A 19,530-nucleotide genomic window follows, 5' to 3' on the forward strand; every position below is an offset into this window, starting at 1 on the left:
CTAAACCAGTAGAGGAACAGTCACAAACTAGTTGTTGCGTTTGGGCTCTGCCTGGAGCTGCTGGAGCACCAGGCATGTACCTGGTGCAAGGTCTGCCCACATCAGAGCCATCACCTTGCTCTTCTGCCAGCATTGTACTCTCCCCTGTCTGCTCTGTTTATTCCGTGGGTTACATCTGCCCGGAATGTTCCCCATCCCTGTCTCTGGAGATCTGCCAGGTGGAATCTATGTTCCCAAGGCAGTTGGTTTCTCTAGGTGCTCATGTTGAAGCGGCAATTGTGGCATCCTGCTGAAGCCCTTAGAGCAGTGATCGTCCCCTTAGAGGAGTCAGTGATCTCAGGACACTCCGTGGGTAGTCTGGTGCAGGGGTGAGGAATGGGCTGCCCCCACCAGAGCTGGACAGTGAAGGTCAGGCTGTGAGGCTCCCTGTGCTGGTATTACAGCTTTCACAGCACATCTGATGCTTCTCGCACAGTAGGCTGAGCTGAGGACCCCTTTGCTGCCCTTGCTGAGCAGAGGTGACCTCTGTGTATGGTCCAACAGGCTTAGCATAGATGAAGTGCTGGAAAAGCCCCCAAGCTGTGCTACTGGTCTGAGTGTCTCCATTGCACTGCAGCTGACCCTAGAGGGCCTGGGGTGGTGGTGGAGGTGGTGATGGAGGTGGTGGTAGTCCTAGCACTGAGTCAGACAACAGAGCTGGGCAGGGCAGATAAAAGCTGCAGCTGCCTGCAGGAAGCCACACGTCAGGCACGGGAGCGGCTGCTTTCCCCTACTGCTGCTTCTGGGGACTTTAAGTGCCCCTCCACGTTAACGGAGGGGGCACGATGGTCTTGGAGAACTGGGGTGACCTTGCTGCGGGTCTGTCCTCCTCTAGTGCTGAGGTCAGTGGTGCCTTTGGGGCCAGAGCTGCTCCTTAACTTGACGGTGATATGTTCGTGCCTCCAAGCTGGGAGGGCACGGGTGCATTCCCCGCATTCTGGGGCACTCCTCCCCTCACCTTGATTGGAGCCCTTTCTCCCTACTCACGTCCAGCAAGAACCCGGAATCTGCTGTGCAGGAGGCAAAAGGAAGCTTTGGGGTGGCTCTCCCTTGACCTGGGGACATGGCCGCGTTCCTCCGTTTGCGGTGCGGCGGCGGGCGGGCGGTGGGCCACGTCGCCGGGCCCCTCTGCACCAATTGGCGCAGCGTAACCGCCGTGCCGCCCCTCCCGGCTCTGCAGCAGAATGGCTCTGCCCTCTGCTCGCTCGCTCTCTTTTTCTCTTCTGCCATCTTCCCGTTGCAAAGCATTGCTGGGAACCGCATGTGGGTGACGCAGCAGCATTGTTTCAGGCTCAGGAAACTGCCGCTACTGCCCAAGGGCTCGAGAGGAGCACGCGGCTGCCGGCGTGGCTGCTGGATGGAGCCGGGGAGGAGCCGGGGACGTTCGGGGCGGGGGGCGCGGGCGCGCTTCTGGCCATGTCCCTGAGAGCTGTGGATCCGGCGCGGGGCCGCATAAGCTGAGCCAGCCCAGGCAAAAAGGGGAGGGGGGGCAGCCCTTGCCGTGTGGGCACCGAAACAAAGAGGGCTCGTCAAACTTCGCCTCGGAGTAGCAGCCGCTCAAGAAGCGCAAGGTCAGGCGATTGGCGGTGCATGCGGGACAGGGAGGGGACACAGGGATGCTCGGGGACTGTGGGGGGACCGGGGGCTCCGGAAGCTGGGGGTCCCTGCTTTCCTTCAGCAGGCGCTCGGGCTCGCCTCTCTGCTTCCTGTCCTTGGGATGTGCAGCCAGGGGTCCCGTCCTCGCTGCACCCTTGAGGCACCTGGGTTGAACCCACCGCCACCCCCCGCCGCAGTTTCCTGCACGTACCCACGTGTGCGTGCATGCACCCTTGGTCCCTGACCTTCTCTTTCAGCCCGTGTCCAGGGACGGTGGGCTGGGAGGCGGAAGGGCTGCAGGCAGTGCGCCGGCGAGGTAGTGGCTTCCTGTCTGAATCAGTGCGGGCTTGCGGTGTTGGAGCCAGTCCCTAGGGATAGGGATGGGGTCACTATCCCTGCCTGGCCGCGGGGATGCTGGCTAGAGGCTCCTTCTGGCGTGGCCATGGCAACGCCACGTAAATAAAGCACCTTTGCAGCAGGCGTGTCTGGTAGGCAGGAGGCTCAACCTCTTCGGATAACGCAGGGTGCTCGGGGGATAACTCACAGCGGGGCACAGGGGTGCCATGTCCCGAGGCTGTGGGGTGGGGGTGGGCCTGTATGCGTCCACACCCCTGCAAATCCCACAGCATCTCTGGAGCTTGCTGCTCTCTCCCTGCCCCTGTGCAGGGCCTTGGGGCTGAAACGCAGTCGATGAAAGTGCTCGTGCAGTCAGCTCAACGGAGCTTGTCTGCAACACGGGGAGGGCTCGCTGCTCGTGGGCAGGGGGGAGAGTTCCTTGAGATCCTTGCCAGTCCTTCCTGAGGCACGCTGGCCCTGGCATCTGTTCAGAGCCCACCTGGCTGGCAGGGGCATCATTCTGCTCTCCTCACACTTGTCCTTTTTTGTCTTTTGTGCTTCTCTTCCTCTCCCTTTCCATCAGCTGCTGCTAGAAGAATACGCAAACAGTGACCCCAAACTGGCACTTACAGGCATCCCCATTGTCCAGTGGCCCAAAAGAGACAAGGTAGGAGCTGCAAAGAGGACTGTGGGTGGCTGTTCCTGGGGGGAATGGTGTGTGGTTTGTCCAGTTCTCCGCCTGCTTCTGGGGCTTGGCAGCACTACCTCCATACTGACCAGGGAGCGCTGCAGGGGCACAGCACAGGGCTCCGTGGGCAGCCCCAAATGTGCTGGTTTATGCCTTGTCTGGGGAGATCTGCTGTGACTCCACAGGATACTTGTATTGGTCAAGGGCACGGGCCGCTCCTCTGGGGTAGAAGAGCAGGAGGTATTTGCATGCTGCAGGTGTGGCATTCAGATGCTTGGTGCATCCAAAGCTCTGTTCTCCTGCTGGCTTTCTTAGCACATGCAGCATCGCGGCTGCTCCCAGAAGGATGCAGTGGGGGAGATGTCTGCTGTCCCGTGGGGCGTACTGCCACCCACCCACCTCAACTCCTTCCCTCTTCTATCCCCAGCTAAAGCTGCAGGCCCGGCTGAGAGTGCGCCTGCCCACCATACCCATTACCAAGCCTCACACGATGAAGCCAACCCCTCGCCCAACGCCCATCAGGCCCACGATGTCCCCCATCGTGTCAGGTGCCCGGCGGAGGCGCGTGCGCTGCCGGAAATGCAAGGCCTGCATGCAGGGCGAGTGTGGCATGTGCCACTACTGCAGGGACATGAAGAAGTTTGGTGGACCTGGTCGTATGAAGCAGTCCTGCGTCCTCCGGCAGTGCTTAGCGGTGAGTTTGTGGTACAATCCCATTCACCAAAGACTGCTGCAGCCCGGCAACAGTTCTGTGTGGCTGACCATGCTCAAGATTGGTTTCTGCAGGAAGGTTTGGGGTCTTTCCCATTGTTTGGGTGGCGGAGGGAGGAGGAGGAGATGGAAAAGCTGTCCCACTCTGCCCTGGTTTCACCCCTACTTTCCTTTGTAGCCCAGGCTGCCTCACTCGGTCACGTGTGCGCTTTGCGGGGAGGTGGATCAGAATGAGGACTCGCAGGACTTTGAGAAGAAGCTCATGGAGTGCTGCATCTGCAATGAGATTGTTCACCCTGGCTGCCTGCAGGTGAGCAGCAGTACTGGTGAGAACTAGGGCCAGCAGGGCTGGACTGTGGGGAAGGGTGCTGCTGACTGCCCTTTGCTCTTTGCAGATGGATGGGGAAGGGCTGCTCAATGACGAGCTCCCCAACTGCTGGGAATGTCCCAAATGCTACCAGGGTGACGACACAGAGAAGGGCCAGGTAGGAGGCAAGCCACACTGAGGCAGGGGAGGGCATTTGTCCTGTGTGTCCTGCTTTGGGTAAAGCAGGATTTGGGCCAGCCAGGGCATGGAAGTGACTCTGGAAGTGCATGGGCAGGGTTGTGGGGTGGGCTGGAGGCTGGGGGACCCCAGCAGGTAGCGACCAGGGTGCAATGCTGGGGTGAAGGAGCCAGCAGACACTGCTGCAGCCTGACCTCAGGGCTGACAACTGACATCTCCTGCTCTATCTCTGGCTCCTAGGGAGCCCACTGGCATGCCAGAGCCAGGCTTCTGCAGAAACGGCGAGCACTACCAGGTCCTTCTGGCAGGCAGCGAGCAGAGCGCACATGGCAGTGTTCAGCCCGCTGGCAGCTGCTGATGCTACCCAGTACGCTGCCCTATCGCTACAACGCTGCCTGTAGGATTGTGCCCACTACTGTGGATGGAAGCAGGGCAGCCAAGGCAAGCTAGGCACCAGACAGCGTCCGGCAGCGTCCTCACTTTCTCCTGGGTGATGTGCATGCTTGGGGTGCACGTATGGCTGGCTCTTGGGTCCCCCAGCACTGCAAGCAGCCAGAATGAGCACCCTTTCACCCCCTTGGTGCTTTGTGCTGAGCTGTGATCTTGGGAGCTGTGAGAGGCAGGGGGCCTTTGTGCACAGAGTGGACACCAGCCCCAGCCTCAGTGGACACTATTTCTGCAAGAGGAGAAGGAAATGCCAATTTTTTTTGCTGTGGGTGTGGTGCATGACAACCGTGAGGGATAAGAGGAGCGCGTTCCCCCACCCCTGCTAACCTGCCATCCTGCCTCTCTGCAGAAGCGCAAGGTAGAAGAGAGCGATGATGACATGGCACAAGCCAAGGTGCTGCGGCCCCTGCGGAGCTGTGAGGAGCCCCTGACCCCGCCACCCAACTCGCCCACCCCCATGCTACAGCTGATCCACGACCCGGTGTCACCGCGAGGTGTGGTAACGCGCTCGTCCCCAGGCGCTGGTCCCAGCGAGCACCACAGCGCCAGCAGGGACGAGCGGTTCAAGCGGCGCCAGCTTCTGCGGCTCCAGGCCACTGAGCGAACCATTGTGCGGGAGAAGGAGAACAACCCCAGTGGCAAGAAGGAGCTGTCAGAAGTGGAGAAGGCTAAGCTGCATGGCTCCTACCTCACCGTGACGCTCCAGCGCCCCACCAAAGATGTTCATGGCACTTCCATTGTCCCCAAGCTGCAAGCCATCACCGCCTCCTCTGCCAACTTGCAGCACTCTCCCCGTGTGGTGATGCGCCACACACCTGCCCGGATGTACCCCCGGGGTGGGGGGGAGGACGAGGCGGCTGCTGAGGAGGACGAGGAGGAGGAGGATGAAGATGATGAGAACATGGAGGAGGGAGGGGCTGCCCGCCTCAACGGCAGAGGGGGCCGGGTGCAGGAGGGTGAGGAGAGCTGGATGCAGCGCGAGGTGTGGATGTCTGTCTTCCGCTACCTCACCCGCAGGGAGCTCTGCGAGTGCATGCGGGTGTGCAAGACCTGGTACAAGTGGTGAGTATGGGAACAGGCAGTGCTGCCAGGACCACTTGTAACTCCGCAGAGCCTGGGGCCTGATGGGCAGCTAAGAGGGGAAGGGCCAAAGGATCATTCACCCCCTAACCTATCCGTGCCTTCCTCCTCTCCCCAGCACTGGCATTTTTCAGGCAGCATCATCCCACTGCCTCTTCTGTCTGTGCTTGACTGTCCCCTCGGTGGGAGATGGTCACATGGTGTAACTCAAATCCCACACCGTGTTCCTGTGAGGTGCTGGTGCTCTTTCCTCACCCGATGCCCTGTGCAGCCCTTGCCCTTCCTGGCCCCACAGCACGAGTTGAGTGAGGATGGGTTTGCTGCCTGGGAATGCCTTAAGGGGCACTGGCTGAAGACAATGCTGGCAGCAGGACAGCTGTGGATGGAGAGCTGGGAACAGACAAGGATGGGGAACTGGGTTTCTTGATGCCAAGAAGTGGGAATGGCACGGCAGGGAAGGGCTGGCACGCTTTGATCAGCAGGCATTGGGCTTGGCAGGCTGTAGGGGACGTGGCATGGCTGCTCTGGGAGTAGGGCAGCATCAGGTCCCCAGCTCTTGTGACAGAGGAGGGATTCACTCCACCTTCAGGCTCCATAACAGCTCCTGGTGATGCAGAGAGCACTGCTATGGCTGTGGGATGGGACTAGGTGGAGCATTTTGCCCCCTGGAAGCAGGGATACTGAAAATCTTTGCCGTATCTGGGGAGCAAGCAGGCTGGCAGTTGCCGTGCAGTTCTGTTACATGGCAGCAAAATTCTGCTGGAGCTGTTCTGGGTATCCTAGGTGGCCAGGCACCTTCAGCATCCTCACATGTCTGGGAAGGCCCAACCAACTTGAAGGAGTGGCTTTGTTCTATGGCTGGAGCTATGCCAGGGCTGGGGTCCTCCCAGAATGACTGCCTTTTGTTCCTGACACCCTCAGTGCTCAGCTTTCACCCTTATCCTCGTCCCCCAGGTGCTGTGACAAGAGACTGTGGACAAAGATAGATTTGAGCAGGTGCAAGTCCATCACCCCCCAGGCACTGAGTGGTATCATCAAAAGACAGCCTGTCAGCCTTGACCTCAGCTGGACCAACATCTCCAAAAAGCAGCTCACGTGGCTTGTCAACAGACTGCCAGGTGAGTGTGGGCTGGGCACTGGTCTGCTGCCAGCCTGCTCCACAGCTCCCCAGTGGCTGAAGCATAGCAAGAGGGGTACCTGCCTGCAGTAAGACTCCTGAGTTCCTGTGTCCCTTTGCTTGGGGAGCTGCTGTCATGGTTTCCTGCAGCTCTTCTCAGCGTGGAGCCTTGCTCTAAGTCCCACCTCAGGCAGGGAGAGAAGCTGTTTCCTCCTGCACCTGAGACCTGACATGCCTCAGAGCTGGCCAAGCCCAGCTGGCATCTTACATCTCTCTTTTTTTCCCCGGCAGGCCTGAAAGACCTCATCTTAGCAGGCTGTTCCTGGTCTGCAGTCTGCGCTCTCAGTACCTCCAGCTGCCCCCTTCTCAGGACCCTTGATCTTCGGTGGGCAGTAGGAATCAAGGACCCTCAGATCCGGGACTTGCTCACACCTCCAACAGATAAACCCAGTAAGCCGCTGCCACGTGGCCAAGATGACCGAGCCAGGCACAGGGCAGGAGGTGTCACTGCATCTGCACGGCGCAGCACCGTGTGTCTGATCCCGGCTTTTCCCCTTCCTCCGCAGGTCAGGACAATCGCAGCAAACTCCGCAACATGATTGATTTCCGGCTTGCTGGCCTGGACATCACTGACGCCACGCTGCGGCTGATCATCCGCCACATGCCCCTGCTCTCCCGCCTTGACCTCAGCCACTGCAACCACCTTACAGACCAGTCTGCCAACCTCCTCACGGCTGTGGGCTCTTCCACACGCAACTCCCTCACTGAGCTCAACATGGCAGGTGGGTGCTGCTGGCCTTACTGGCACGTAGCGATTTGCTCCTCCGCTCGGTGCTGGCGCTGCAGCTCAACCTTTCTCTCCTGTCCCTGCAGGCTGCAATAAGCTGACAGACCAGGCCTTGCTGTACCTGCGCCGCATCTCCAACGTCACTCTCATTGACCTGCGAGGTTGCAAGCAGATCACTCGCAAAGCCTGTGAGCACTTCATCTCAGATCTGTCCATCAACAGCCTGTATTGCCTGTCCGATGAGAAGCTGATCCAAAAGATCAGCTAGAGACCCTCCCCTGGGCAGGCTGAGGAGAAGGAAAAAAAGCCCACCCCTCTCAGAGAGCCGCTCCTCCGCCTTCCCACCTTGCCCTCCATGTCCTGCCCCTGCCTCCTCGTGGGCAGGGCCGGTACTGGCCTTGCTCAGCTGTCTTTTCTCCTCCTACCGCTGGGACTTGTGCCGATGTGGGCATTCCCCCGGCTGGCCAGTACGAGAGGAGGACCGTGCCCGCAGCAGGGAGCTCCCAAGGCGGAGGTTGTCGCAGACATCCCTGGGTGGAGAAATGGGGCGCACCCTCTTCCCCCCGCTTTTCCCCAGCTCCTTGCCTTGAAACACTTGTCACTTCCCCATTAGCACAAAGCTTGAGGCCTCTCCAAGGAGGAGGGAGCAGAGCTGGGACGGACCCTCTCTCTCGGTGCCACCACCAGCTTGAGCCCTGCTCTGAGCCCCCTCACCTGGCCCTCGGATCCCGTTCTTCCCCTGCGGTGAGGGTGAGGGCAGGAGCCCTACAGCCTGGGCGTGGTGGCAAGGCTGGGATGGAGCTTCCACCCTGGGGCTTCCTCAGAGCCCTGTGCAAGGCTAGGCTAGGGGAGCAGCCCCCAGAGCTCAGGGAGGACTCGAATAATCAGCCAAGGGTGAGTGAGTACAGGGGGAGCAGGAACTGCTGCTTCTCCCTCCCCAGCTGCCTGCCAAGGCCCAGCACTGCCGAGTGCTGAGATTTGTGTGGCAGGACTGTCCTGCTGCCTTGTCCTCTCCTCTCCCCCTGCCCCATTTTAGCTGCCGTTTTTTCCTTTGCAATGAGCGGTTGGTCCAAAGAACCTCTCTCTAGGGCAGCAGAGAGCTTTTTGCACTTTAAGAAAAAAAAAAAAAAAGCAAAAAAAAATTTAAAAAAAAAATCAGAAAAAAAAATCAAGATGTGAGGAAAAAAGAAGAGGAAAAAAAAAAAAAAAAAAAAGTTGGTATCTTTTGGGTCACTCTTTTGTTTCCCTCCCTGCCCGCGCCCGGCTGCTGCTCCTCTCCCCGGTGCATGGCACAGCGCAGCCCCGTGTGCCCCTGGGGCCCCAGAAGCAATAAGGGAGGAGAGGAGGCTGCGGGGGTGCTGTTAGTGGGGGGAGCAGAGCCCCCCACCTCTGTCCTGGTGGTGGTCGCTGTGTAAGGCAGCGGAAGAATCAGCGTTTTCCTTTTTTCCTTGGGTTCATTTGTTTCTTGATTTTCGCCACCAGAAGGACAGAGGCACGGGGAGCGGTGCGGGACCTCCCTCCTTTCCCCCTCCCCACCCCCTCTCCCCCACAGCCCCGCAGGGACAGGCGATCTACCAGTAAGCGAAGAGAGAGTTCTATATGTGAAATCACTCAGTGATTTAAAGCACCCGGACTGCTCCCGGCCACCTCCCGCAAGAACAGTTCCTATTGTTTAAGGGTTTGGTTGTGTTTTTGTTCTGTTTCGACCTCCCCTCCCTTCTCCCCCTCGGAGAAATATTGTAAATATATATTTTTTGTTGGCAATTTAGAGTCCATCTCTGATGTTTGTGCTTTAAAATTAAATGTAAGCATTAAGGGTTAAAGCAAACCATAGCGTGCGCTCTCTGCGTTGGGGCTTGGGGGGGCGCACGGCGGGGCTGCTTGTTTCTTTTTGTTCGGTTGTTTTTCGTTTGTTATTTCACCGTTGTTCTCCAAGAGGTGGTTTTGGAGATCTTTGCTCCTACGGCATTACTGCGGTGATAGGCGAGAGGGGCTGGGAGGGCCTCCCAGAACTGTTCTGTTCCTGAGGGTGGATTTTTGGAATTAAAAAAGTTGAGGAAAACGAGAACACAAAACGCAGCGTCTGAGCTCTGCCCCACGGCTGGGGGGGGGCGGTTCATCCCCCTCTGCGCCGCGCGGGCCCTCACCCCCTCCCTTCCCGCACGCCTCGGGCCCAGCCCAACGCACTTCCGGATGCGGCTACTTCCGCTTCCGGGTCGCTGCTGGGGTCGGGCCGGTGCCGGCCTCGGCCCCGCGCAAGATGGCGGACCTGGAGGCTGTGCTGGCCGATGTGAGCTACCTGATGGCCATGGAGAAGAGCCGGGCCGCGCCCGCCGCCCGCGCCAGCAAACGGATCCTGCTGCCAGAGCCCAGGTGAGTGGCGTCGGGCCGGGGCCGCCGGGCCGGGCCCTAGCGTCCCTGCCGCCCTCAGCCCCACCGTGCCCCTATCTCGGACTCTCTGGCGCCCCAGATACTATTGGGGCGCACAGGGGTACGGAGGGGAACAATGAGCCGACACTGACCCCCGGCTGCCCCCCAGCATCCGCAGCGTCATGCAGAAGTATCTGGAGGACCGGGGCGAGGTGACGTTCGACAAGATCTTTGCGCAGAAGATCGGTGAGTGGGGGCTGTGGGGCTGCAGAGGTGCTGGGTGCTGTCCTCCCCCGGTCTTCCCCGCCCTGTTGCTTCCCCCAGCGCTAACTGTCCTGGGCAGGAAGCGCCTCTTGCTTCCTTCCCGCGGCTCTGGTGGTTTCCGGCACCTCCGCCTCATGGCAGCCCCAGAGCCCTCGGTCTGCCGCGCCCTTGCCGTGTGGCACTGCGTCCCTCGGCCTGGGTGCCACACCGTGGCGCAGACACCGCTCGCAGCGCTGCCTCTACCCCAGGGTACCTGCTGTTCCGGGACTTCGCCCTCAACCAGGCTGAGGAGGCCAAGCCCCTGATGGAGTTCTACGAAGAGGTGAGATGGGGTGCTGGGGCCGGGGTGTCCTGTGATGTGCCTGGGGGAGATGATGTCCCACATGCCTGGAGGTGATGCCCTCAGCGCCCAGGGTCCTGATATCCACAAGTGCCCACGAGATGTGGTCCCCCACTGTGCACCGTGTGCGCCCTTTGTGGAGCTGTGCCCCTTCACCACGCAATCTATGCCCTTGGCAGATCAAAAAATATGAGAAGCTGGACTCGGAGGAGGAGCGAGCCACTCGGAGCCACTACATCTTTGACCATTACATCATGAAGGAGCTGCTGGCCTGCTCCCACGTGAGTGCCATGCCTCATCATGCCGCACCACAGGGGATTCCACCACCATGTCCCCATCCCACCTTCTCATGGTGATGTGGTGGTGTTCTGCCCCGCAGCCGTTCTCCAAGAGTGCCACAGAGCATGTGCAGAGCCGCCTGAGCAAGAGGCAGGTGCCCCCAGACCTCTTCCAGGTAAGCTCTGTCCATGACACGGAGGGGATGACAGAGACAGAGACAGCTGGCCTCGGATGGCAGAAGGTGGCAGTGGAGATGTGAGAAATGCCACCTAACTTCTGCAGGGAAGGGGGCAGACCTGGGTGGTACTGGGGATGTAATGCTAACCCCCGTGTTACCCCTAGCCCTACATCGAGGAGATCTGCCAGAACCTGCGTGGGAGCATCTTCCAGAAATTCATCGAGAGGTGAGACAGGAGCACAGCCCGGGGAGAGCTGTCTCTCAGGGTGCTGCAGGGCTCCTGCTGAGAAGCTCCAGTGCTGTCTGTCTCCACACCTGAGACTTGGGCTGATGTCATGCCCAGCTCTGGCCTGGGGTCTCTGTTCTCACGTGAGGGTCCTGTCCACATCTGGATCCCTTCTGCCCCACCATGCGTCTTAGAGGTCTCCCCAGGGGTCCCTCACTCTCACCCTCTCTGTGCTTCCTTGCAGTGACAAGTTCACACGGTTCTGCCAGTGGAAGAACGTGGAGCTGAACATCCATGTGAGACCTTCCTCCTTGGGATACAGGGAGGGAATATGGGTCCTGGTCCTAAGGGAGTTCCAGGGGGCTGAGGCTGGGCGTGGGACCCCCGCAGGACACACAGGGGGTAGCTACGACGGGGTGATCCCCTCTTTCTGATCCGCTCTAGCTCACCATGAACGACTTCAGTGTGCATCGCATCATCGGCCGCGGTGGCTTTGGGGAGGTCTACGGCTGCCGGAAAGCGGACACAGGCAAAATGTAATGGGGCCAGGGAGGTCTGCTTGTGATGTGAGACTGTGGTTCTGTGGGCAGGGCGGTGAGCGGTGTTGCTTTGATGATAAGCACGCAGGAAGGCCAAAGTGTTGCCATGGCTCCACCTTCCCGGGGGATACGTTGTGATGGCTGGGGGAAGGAGCTGTCTGGCCACAGGCACTGCGGCACAGGCGTGGTGGGTACAGGCAGCAGAACCCCACAGGGACTCTCTGCCCCCAGGTATGCCATGAAGTGCTTGGACAAGAAGCGCATCAAGATGAAGCAGGGTGAGACGCTGGCCCTCAACGAGCGCATCATGTTGTCCCTTGTCAGCACTGGGGTGAGGGGATAAGGGCACAGGGCAGGGGGTGACGTGGGCTGCTGAGGCACCGCTGGCTCAGCATGACATCTTCTCCCTGGCCAGGATTGCCCATTCATCGTGTGCATGTCGTATGCTTTCCACACACCTGACAAGCTCAGCTTCATCCTTGACCTAATGAATGGTGAGAGCCCTCTAGCTGCTCCCCAGCCCCCTGGGACCTTGCTATGGCATTCCCAGGGTGACTGCTGGTGCCTGTTGCTGCAGGGGGGGACCTGCACTATCACCTGTCCCAGCATGGCGTCTTCTCGGAAGCAGAGATGCGCTTCTACGCATCAGAGATCATCCTGGGCCTGGAGCACATGCACAGTCGTTTTGTGGTGTACCGTGACCTTAAGGTGACCGTCCCCCTGAGCACCCACCCTCTGTGTGGGCTTGTAGAGGCCCCACAGTCCTCCAGCAGGGCACCCCACATCCAGCAGGAAGCCCCCAGGCACCTCTGGGACCCTGCAGGCGCCCCTGCATCCTATGTGTCACCCATCCCACCATGCACAGGCACCCCCAGCCCAGGTGCCACCCATGCCCATGGGCTGGGCTGGGGCTCAGGGGTTGCTCCATGTCCCGGCAGCCAGCAAACATCCTCCTGGATGAATTTGGACACGTCCGTATCTCAGACCTGGGCCTGGCCTGTGACTTCTCCAAGAAGAAACCCCACGCCAGTGTGTGAGTGTGCCTGCCCCCCCCAGTGCCCTCTGTGACTCCTGGGCGCAGCCCTGACCCAGCTCTGTGCCCCCAGGGGCACCCACGGCTACATGGCCCCAGAGGTGCTGCAGAAGGGGGTGGCGTACGACAGCAGCGCCGACTGGTTTTCACTGGGCTGCATGCTCTTCAAGCTGCTCCGCGGGTGAGTGCACACACAGAGGGCACTGGGAGGGCTGGGCACCAGGGGCACGGCTGAGCCCCACTCCTGTGGCTGCAGGCACAGCCCTTTCCGGCAGCACAAGACAAAGGACAAGCATGAGATCGATCGCATGACCCTCACCATGGTGAGCCGGGGGTCCTTGGGACACTGCACTGCAGCACTTGCATGCCTGCGCGGCTGTGAGCAGCTGAACCTTTGCCTGCAGGCTGTCGAGCTGCCCGACTCCTTCTCCCCTGAGTTGCGCTCGTTGCTTGAGGGGCTGCTTCAGCGTGACGTCAACCAGCGGCTGGGCTGCATGGGGCGTGGGTGAGTCCCAGCAGATGTGGGGAAGGGGCCACGGGCGGCATCACCGTGGGCAGCACTGCCGCATTCACCCTGCATTGCCCCGCAGCGCTCAGGAGGTGAAGGAGGAGCCCTTCTTCAAAGGCCTGGACTGGCAGATGGTGTTCCTGCAGAAGGTGAGAGGGGCACGGGGCACAGCCGCAGGGCACGGCCGGGCACCCGCTCACTGCCTCTCTCCTGCCCGCAGTACTCCCCGCCTCTCATCCCGCCCCGAGGTGAGGTGAATGCAGCTGATGCCTTTGACATCGGCTCCTTTGATGAGGAGGACACAAAGGGCATCAAGGTATGGGGCTGGGGGGCTGGCACAGCAGCAGGGGAGTGGCACGGGGCAGGCCCTGACCCCCGCCTCCTCGCCAGCTGCTGGAGAGCGATCAGGAGCTGTACCGCAACTTCCCGCTCACCATCTCGGAGCGCTGGCAGCAGGAGGTGACCGAGACCGTCTTCGACACCGTCAACGCGGACACGGACAAGCAGGAGGCACGCAAGAAAGCCAAAAACAAGCAGCTGGGCCACGAGGAGGGTGAGTGGGGCTGGGTGCCCCCTGTGCTGTCCCCGGTGTCTCTGCTGGCACCGCACAGTGGTGGCAGTGCTCGGCACTGAGCCTTTCCCCTGCGTTGCTGCGGCCCCAGACTACGCCATGGGCAAGGACTGCATCGTACACGGGTACATGTCCAAGCTGGGCAACCCCTTTCTGACACAGTGGCAGCGCCGCTACTTCTACCTCTTCCCCAACCGGCTGGAGTGGCGTGGGGAGGGCGAGTCGCCGGTAAGGCGGGCGGGGGGGGTGTGGGGTTCAGCCGTTGGGGCTCGGGCTGAGTCTGTCCCCCCCAGCAGTCCCTGCTCACCATGGAGGAGATTGACTCGGTGGAGGAGACTCAAGTGAAGGAGCGCAAGTGCATCCTGCTCCGCATCCGTGGCGGCAAGCAGTTCGTGCTGCAGTGCGATGTGAGTGTGCCGTGGGCCCTCCTGGGAGGGCTGCCCCAAGCCGCCGCGTGGCACGAGGGTGGCTTGAGGGAGCTCTGCTCTGAGCCGTGTGCTTCCGCACAGAGCGATCCCGAGCTGGTGCAGTGGCAGAAGGAATTGCGGGATGCCCAGCGCCAGGCCCAGCAGCTGCTGCAGCGGGTGCCACGCATGCAGAATAAGCCACGCTCACCTGTGGTGGAGCTCAGCAAAGTGCCCTTCCTGCAGCGCTCTGCCAATGGGCTCTGACCCTGCGCCCTGCCCCCCCTTCCCACCCTACTTCTAATTTATTGGGTTGGGTCCCGCTCCTTCGCCCTGTCCCTGAGCAGAGCTCTAGGAGGACACCTGGTGCCAGTGCCATCCCCGTGCCCACGGTAGGGCACAGCCATGGCGCCGCTGTCCTGAAGCAGAGCTGGCACTGGACATGCAGCACTGCTCCCTGCTCCCTGATCCGGCTCAGATGAAGGCAGTCCCGTGCCCCCCTCCCGTCTGCTGTCCTGCTCCCGGTCCAGTGCCCCCTTCGCCACCAGTGTGTGCCAAATGGGGCACCGCCCTGTGCCCCGTGTGCCCCAGCCCGGCTGTGCCCGTCTGTGGGTGCCAAGTCCTCGGTGTGAATGACGGTGTGCATGCGTGCCCAGGGGGCGCCCTGTAAATACTGTGCCATGGGCCCCCTGCGCCCCCTGAGCCGGCGGGTGAGCAGGGAGGAGGCAGCTGGGGAGGAGAAGCGGGGACACAGAGTCTGTGCCCGTGACCCCAGCGCATGGCACCAAGCGCTGTGCCCCCCGGCTCTCCCCGCTGTGCCCGCTAGCATCTGTAAATATGAGCGTGGGGAGGAGCAGCGGGCAGGGCACGGCTGCGAGTGAAGGTTGAATGAGGAGAAACGTGAGAATGCATTAAAAAAAAAAAAAAAAAAGAAAGAAAAGAAAAAATAAGGGGAAAAAAAAGTGGTTTTTTTTTTTTTTTTTTATAATAAAAATGTGGAAAACCACAGCCAGGCTCCGATGTCAGCAGGGGGGCACAGGGACCCGCCAGGGGAGCGGGGAGCGCATCGCCTTGCTGTCGGGGAGGACGGGGGGGGGGGGGGGGGGAGGTTACCCGGTGCCGGCCCCGCCCCGCGCCGCCGCGCTGCGATGCGCCGCGCCACCGCCGCCCCCGCGCGCAGCCATTGCGGGCAGGCGCGGAGCTGCCAGTCGGCTCCCTTGCGCTGTCCGGCCCGGCCCCGTCCGGCCCGGGCCCCGGGGACATGGTGCGGGAATGGCCCGCGCCGCAGACACCTTCCTGCTGCACCGCCTCGTGTGGCACAACCGGCACCAGGCGCTGGACAGTGCGCTGCGCTCCGGCACGGTGCGCGCCGGGTGCGGGGGGGGTGCGGGCACGGCACCGGGCACGGCGCGGCGGGGGGGATGCGGGCGGCAGCGGTACAGGGACCAGGAGGAACGGGGGGCGCCGGCAGTACGGGTGGTACTGGGGAGAGAGGGGAAATAGGGTCTCTGGAGCGCCGAGGCGGCAGCGCGGCGGGTGCAGGGAAAGGGGAGAGCGAGGGGGAGAACGGGACGTGGAGACCGGAGGGAGGAACTGGGGGCACCGGACGCGGTGCCGGGGGGGTGAGGGGACGGGGAGAAGTAGGGGCGCTGAGGGACGGGAGGTCTTGGGGTCGGGGTCTGCGAGGCTGGGGATGAGGGCGTGGGAGAGCGGGGGCACGCGGCTGGCACCGGGCTGCGGGCGGCCGGGTGACGGTGCGCGTGCCCCAGCACGACGTGGAGTTGACGGACCCCCGAGGGCGGACCCCGCTGGAGCTGGCCGTGTCCCTGGGCCACCTGGAGTCGGTGCGGGTGCTGCTGCGGCACAACGCCAACGTGGGCCGGGAGAACGCCAACGGCTGGACAGGTGTGTGGGGGAGTTTGGGGTGCAGGGATGGCGGCGGCACCTGGCTGATGGCAGCTCCCTGCCCCACAGTGCTGCAAGAGGCAGTGAGCACGGGGGACCCCGAGATAGTGCAGCTGGTGCTCCAGTACCGTGACTACCAGCGGGCAACGCGGCGTCTTGCTGGCATCCCCGAGCTGCTCAGCAAGCTGCGCCGGGTATGGCCGGGTGTTGGGGCGGTGGGTGGGCACCCCTGGCACCGGGCACCCGTGGCACCGGATACCCCAGAATGGGTGCTCCAGGCACCTCTGTCACTGAGCTCCTGTGGCACCAGGTACCCCTAGTACCAGGCGTGCACCCAGCATGAGCGCCCCCATCGCTGGAGCACCCCCAGATCTGGACACGTCCAGAACTGGAGGCTCTGCGTGGGAATTAGAGGGTGCAGAGGCAGCTGGAAAGACCCTGGGTACCCCATCTCCCCCAGGACTCCCTGTTTTTTCCCCTCAGTCCCCTTCCCAAGCTCCCCAAGGGGCCCCGCGGGCCTCCCCGACACCCAGCAGGGATCTCCGAACCATAGCCCTCGTGACCCCTTCGTCTCCTTCAGGCCTCTGACTTCTACGTGGAGATGAAGTGGGAATTTACCAGCTGGGGTGAGCAGGAACAAGGACTGGGGCGAGGATGGGGGATGGGGATGAGGTCTGGGTGGGGGTCACCCCCCGTGACGCCACTGATGGGTGCTGCTGCCCGCAGTGCCTCTGGTGTCCAAGGTGTGCCCCAGTGACGTGTACCGCGTCTGGAAGCGGGGTGAGAGCCTGCGGGTCGACACCACACTGCTGGGCTTTGAGCACATGACGTGGCAGCGGGGCCGCCGCAGCTACATCTTCAAGGGAGAAGGTTCGGCTCCAGCACCCCAGAAAAACCCCGGGACCCACACAAATCCCAGATCGCCCATAAAGGCCTCGGGTACCCCTGGAATGTGGCATTCCCCAAGGCCAGGGGTTGCCTGTGTGCTGCAGAGTGCCGAGTGCTGACTCCATCCCCTCGTGCAGAGGAGGGAGCGGTGGTGATGGAGGTGGACCACGACAAGCAGGTGGTGTACACTGAGACGCTGGCCCTGGCCCTGCACGAGCCTGACCTGCTGCTGGCGGCCATGCAGCCCTCAGAGGAGCACGTGGCTGGGCGGCTGACGTCGCCCATCGTCTCCACGCACCTGGACACCAGGAACATTGCCTTTGAGCGGTGTGTGCCACGGGGCAGGTGGGGCTGGAGGGCTGCTGGACACAGGCCTGATGCCACCCTCTGGCTGCGCACCCAGGAACAAATCAGGGATCTGGGGATGGCGCTCGGAGAAGATGGAGGTGGTCAGCGGCTATGAGGCCAAGGTGCCACTGGCAGGGTGGGGTTGACCCCATTCCTTCCAAATCCCATCCGCATTCCATCCTCTTCCCTCTCCCCATCCCCGCCTCAATCCCATTCCCACCTCCATCCCCCTCCATTCTCATCCCCATCCCAACTCATCCCATCCCATTCCTTCCCCAACCCTATCTCATCCCCATCCCACACCCATCCTGTATCCATTCCAATCCCCATCCATATTCCACTCCCATCCTATTGCTATCCCGTCCCCAATCCATCCAATCCCTATCTCCATCCCATTCCCTTTCCAGACCGTCTCGTCCTCTCCTGCAGGTGTACAGCGCCAGCAATGTGGAGCTGGTCACCAAGACGAGGACGGAGCACCTCTCAGACCAGGACAAGTCTCGCACTAAAGGTGTCGCTGCGCCACCCACCCTGGGCGGGTACCAGGCTGGCACTGTTGCCCCGTGCCCACCCACACCGGGTCTTTCCCCACAGGCTCCCGCACCCCCTTCCACTCCTTCCTGGGCCTGGCACAGCAGCACGGCACCCACAATGGGGTGAGTGGCGGGCAGGAGGGCTGGGGGACGGCGTGGGGCTGTGCTGAGCTGCGCGGGGCCATACCTCCCCCCAGGCACCCGCACCCCCAGCCGCCAGCCCCACCAATCCCACGGCCATCACCCTCGAGGAGTACTTTGACCCACACTTCGACCTGGAAGCACGCAACATCGGGCGCCCCATTGAGGTGTCCAGCAAGGTGCAGAGGTGGGCGCTGCACTGGAGGGAAGCAGGGGAGCGGAACCGTGCCCGTGCCCATACCGCTGCCCGTGCAGGTTCAAGGCTACGCTGTGGCTCTGCGAGCAGCACCCGCTGTCGCTGGCCGAGCAGGTGACGCCCATCATCGACCTGATGGCCATCTCCAACGCGCACTTTGCCAAGCTGCGGGACTTCATCACCCTCAAGCTGCCCCCTGGCTTCCCCGTCAAGATTGGTGAGGGCAGGGGTGGGGGGGATGGGGCTGTAGCGAGTGGAGCTGCTGACCCGCCGTTCCCCCCAGAGATCCCCCTGTTCCATGTCCTCAACGCCCGCATCACCTTCAGCAACCTCTGTGGCTGTGACCAACCGCTAGGCTCCGTACGGGTCTGCAACCCCACTCAGCCCCCCGGTGCCAGGGCGGCTGGGCCTGGAGGTGGGGGGGAGAGGGGGGGGGGAATGGGATGGGGTTGGGTTGGGTGGATAATGATGTGGGGCCACAGTGCGGATAGGATGAGGATGGAGATGAGATGAACTGAGGGTAGGATGGGGATGGGGATGGGGATGGGGATGGGGTGGGACGGGATGAGGATGGGACAGGGTGTTGTGGGGTGGGGTTTAGATGGTATGAACGGGGATGGAGGTGGGAATGGGGTGAGCCCACCAGAGGGGCAGTGACGGGTTGTAGGCGGGAACAGAGACGGGGATCCCCTCGGGTCGGTGCCGGGGGTGCCCAGCGGTGTGCCGCTGTAGGATGGCCGTTCCCGTGCGAGGTGGAGCCGGCGGTGTTCGAGGTGCCGCCGGGATACACGGTGCTGGGCGCGGGGCGCAGCGAGCCGCCGCGGGACGAAGACGACGACCTCCTGCAGTTCGCCATCCAGCAGAGCCTGCTGGACGCCGGCACCGAGAGCGAGCAGGTGGGAGCGCTCCCCGCCAGGCCGCGCCCACCGCGAGGCCGCGCCCACCGCGAGGCCACGTCCCAGCCCCGCTCCCCGCAGGTGACCGTGTGGGAAGCGCTGACCAACGCCCGCCCGGGGCCGCGCCCGCCGCCCTACGACGAGGAGCTGCAGCTGGAGCGGTGCGTGAGGCTCCGCTCCCGGGGCTCGGGGGGGCGGAGCGGCGGCAGGAGCGGCGCGGGGTCCGAGGGGGCGCGGTCACAGCGCTGTCCCGCAGGGCGCTCCAGGAGAGTCTGCTGCTGCAAGCGGGGCCCGGCCCGGCCGACGGCGAGACCGCCCCCAACCCCGGCTACGGCGGCTTCGCGGAGCAGCTGCGCTTGGCCATGGCTCTGTCGGAGCGCGAGCAGGAGGAGCGCGAGCGGCGGCGGCGGGAGGAGGACGAGGAGCTGCAGCGCATCCTGCGCCTCTCGCTCACCGACAAGTAGCGGCCCGGAACGGGGGAGCGGCGCCCGGCGCTCCCGGAGCTGAGCTGCTCCCCCGTCCCCCGCCTCGCCCCAGGGGAGGCGGCTCCCGTCGGATGTACATGGACATATACAGAGCTTCATCGACAGCCGCGTGTGGCCTTT

At 62.4% G+C, this 19,530-nt stretch overlaps 3 protein-coding genes across 11 annotated transcripts in view; all 3 read left to right on the forward strand.

The window, feature by feature from the left end:
- KDM2A (lysine demethylase 2A) overlaps positions 1 to 9,134 on the forward strand; it is a 33,475-nt gene extending 24,341 nt beyond the window's left edge. The window contains exons 14-23 of one of the 2 annotated variants that reach the window (XM_052695708.1): positions 2,555 to 2,638; positions 3,087 to 3,353; positions 3,549 to 3,680; positions 3,766 to 3,855; positions 4,116 to 4,316; positions 4,672 to 5,384; positions 6,357 to 6,520; positions 6,811 to 6,969; positions 7,086 to 7,301; positions 7,393 to 9,134. In XM_052695708.1, coding sequence (XP_052551668.1) covers positions 2,555 to 2,638; positions 3,087 to 3,353; positions 3,549 to 3,680; positions 3,766 to 3,855; positions 4,116 to 4,316; positions 4,672 to 5,384; positions 6,357 to 6,520; positions 6,811 to 6,969; positions 7,086 to 7,301; positions 7,393 to 7,574 — 2,208 coding nt within the window. In that variant the 3' untranslated portion in view covers positions 7,575 to 9,134. The remainder of the gene's footprint in view (positions 1 to 2,554; positions 2,639 to 3,086; positions 3,354 to 3,548; positions 3,681 to 3,765; positions 3,856 to 4,115; positions 4,317 to 4,671; positions 5,385 to 6,356; positions 6,521 to 6,810; positions 6,970 to 7,085; positions 7,302 to 7,392) is intronic. The other variant, XM_052695709.1, reaches the window with a different exon arrangement.
- Positions 9,135 to 9,511: 377 nt separating this feature from the next.
- Positions 9,512 to 14,316, forward strand: GRK2 (G protein-coupled receptor kinase 2). 3 transcript variants are annotated; one of them, XM_052695714.1, is made up of 21 exons: positions 9,512 to 9,679; positions 9,846 to 9,922; positions 10,189 to 10,262; positions 10,460 to 10,561; positions 10,660 to 10,734; positions 10,902 to 10,963; positions 11,208 to 11,259; positions 11,408 to 11,499; positions 11,734 to 11,833; positions 11,918 to 11,996; positions 12,080 to 12,210; positions 12,441 to 12,535; positions 12,609 to 12,716; positions 12,792 to 12,858; positions 12,940 to 13,040; positions 13,126 to 13,192; positions 13,264 to 13,359; positions 13,434 to 13,596; positions 13,706 to 13,842; positions 13,911 to 14,021; positions 14,124 to 14,316. In XM_052695714.1, exons 1-21 carry the CDS (start codon positions 9,567 to 9,569, stop codon positions 14,283 to 14,285), a joined length of 2,064 nt encoding a protein of 687 aa, XP_052551674.1. In that variant the 5' UTR covers positions 9,512 to 9,566; the 3' UTR covers positions 14,286 to 14,316. The 3 variants fall into 3 exon arrangements, with proteins under 3 accessions (XP_052551674.1, XP_052551675.1, XP_052551673.1); XM_052695713.1 differs by having other exon boundaries at positions 9,513 to 9,679; positions 13,908 to 14,021; XM_052695715.1 differs by lacking the exons at positions 12,792 to 12,858; positions 12,940 to 13,040 and having other exon boundaries at positions 13,908 to 14,021.
- An 867-nt stretch (positions 14,317 to 15,183) lies between these two features.
- Positions 15,184 to 19,514, forward strand: ANKRD13D (ankyrin repeat domain 13D). Of its 6 annotated transcripts, none has more exons than XM_052695716.1 (15): positions 15,184 to 15,380; positions 15,788 to 15,923; positions 15,993 to 16,117; positions 16,504 to 16,549; positions 16,650 to 16,793; positions 16,916 to 17,138; positions 17,215 to 17,295; positions 17,589 to 17,670; positions 17,754 to 17,815; positions 17,890 to 18,012; positions 18,089 to 18,246; positions 18,313 to 18,444; positions 18,762 to 18,925; positions 19,007 to 19,086; positions 19,182 to 19,514. In XM_052695716.1, the coding sequence occupies exons 1-15, from the start codon at positions 15,291 to 15,293 to the stop codon at positions 19,387 to 19,389; spliced, it is 1,854 nt and encodes a 617-aa protein (XP_052551676.1). In that variant the 5' UTR covers positions 15,184 to 15,290; the 3' UTR covers positions 19,390 to 19,514. The 6 variants fall into 6 exon arrangements, with proteins under 6 accessions (XP_052551676.1, XP_052551677.1, XP_052551678.1 ...); XM_052695717.1 differs by having other exon boundaries at positions 17,215 to 17,281; positions 17,890 to 18,020; XM_052695718.1 differs by having other exon boundaries at positions 16,949 to 17,138.
- Positions 19,515 to 19,530: the final 16 nt, after the last annotated feature.

Source organism: Tympanuchus pallidicinctus, unplaced genomic scaffold, assembly GCF_026119805.1.
Source record: "Tympanuchus pallidicinctus isolate F22 unplaced genomic scaffold, pur_lepc_1.0 scaffold3, whole genome shotgun sequence".
Taxonomy (NCBI): Eukaryota; Metazoa; Chordata; class Aves; order Galliformes; family Phasianidae; genus Tympanuchus; species Tympanuchus pallidicinctus.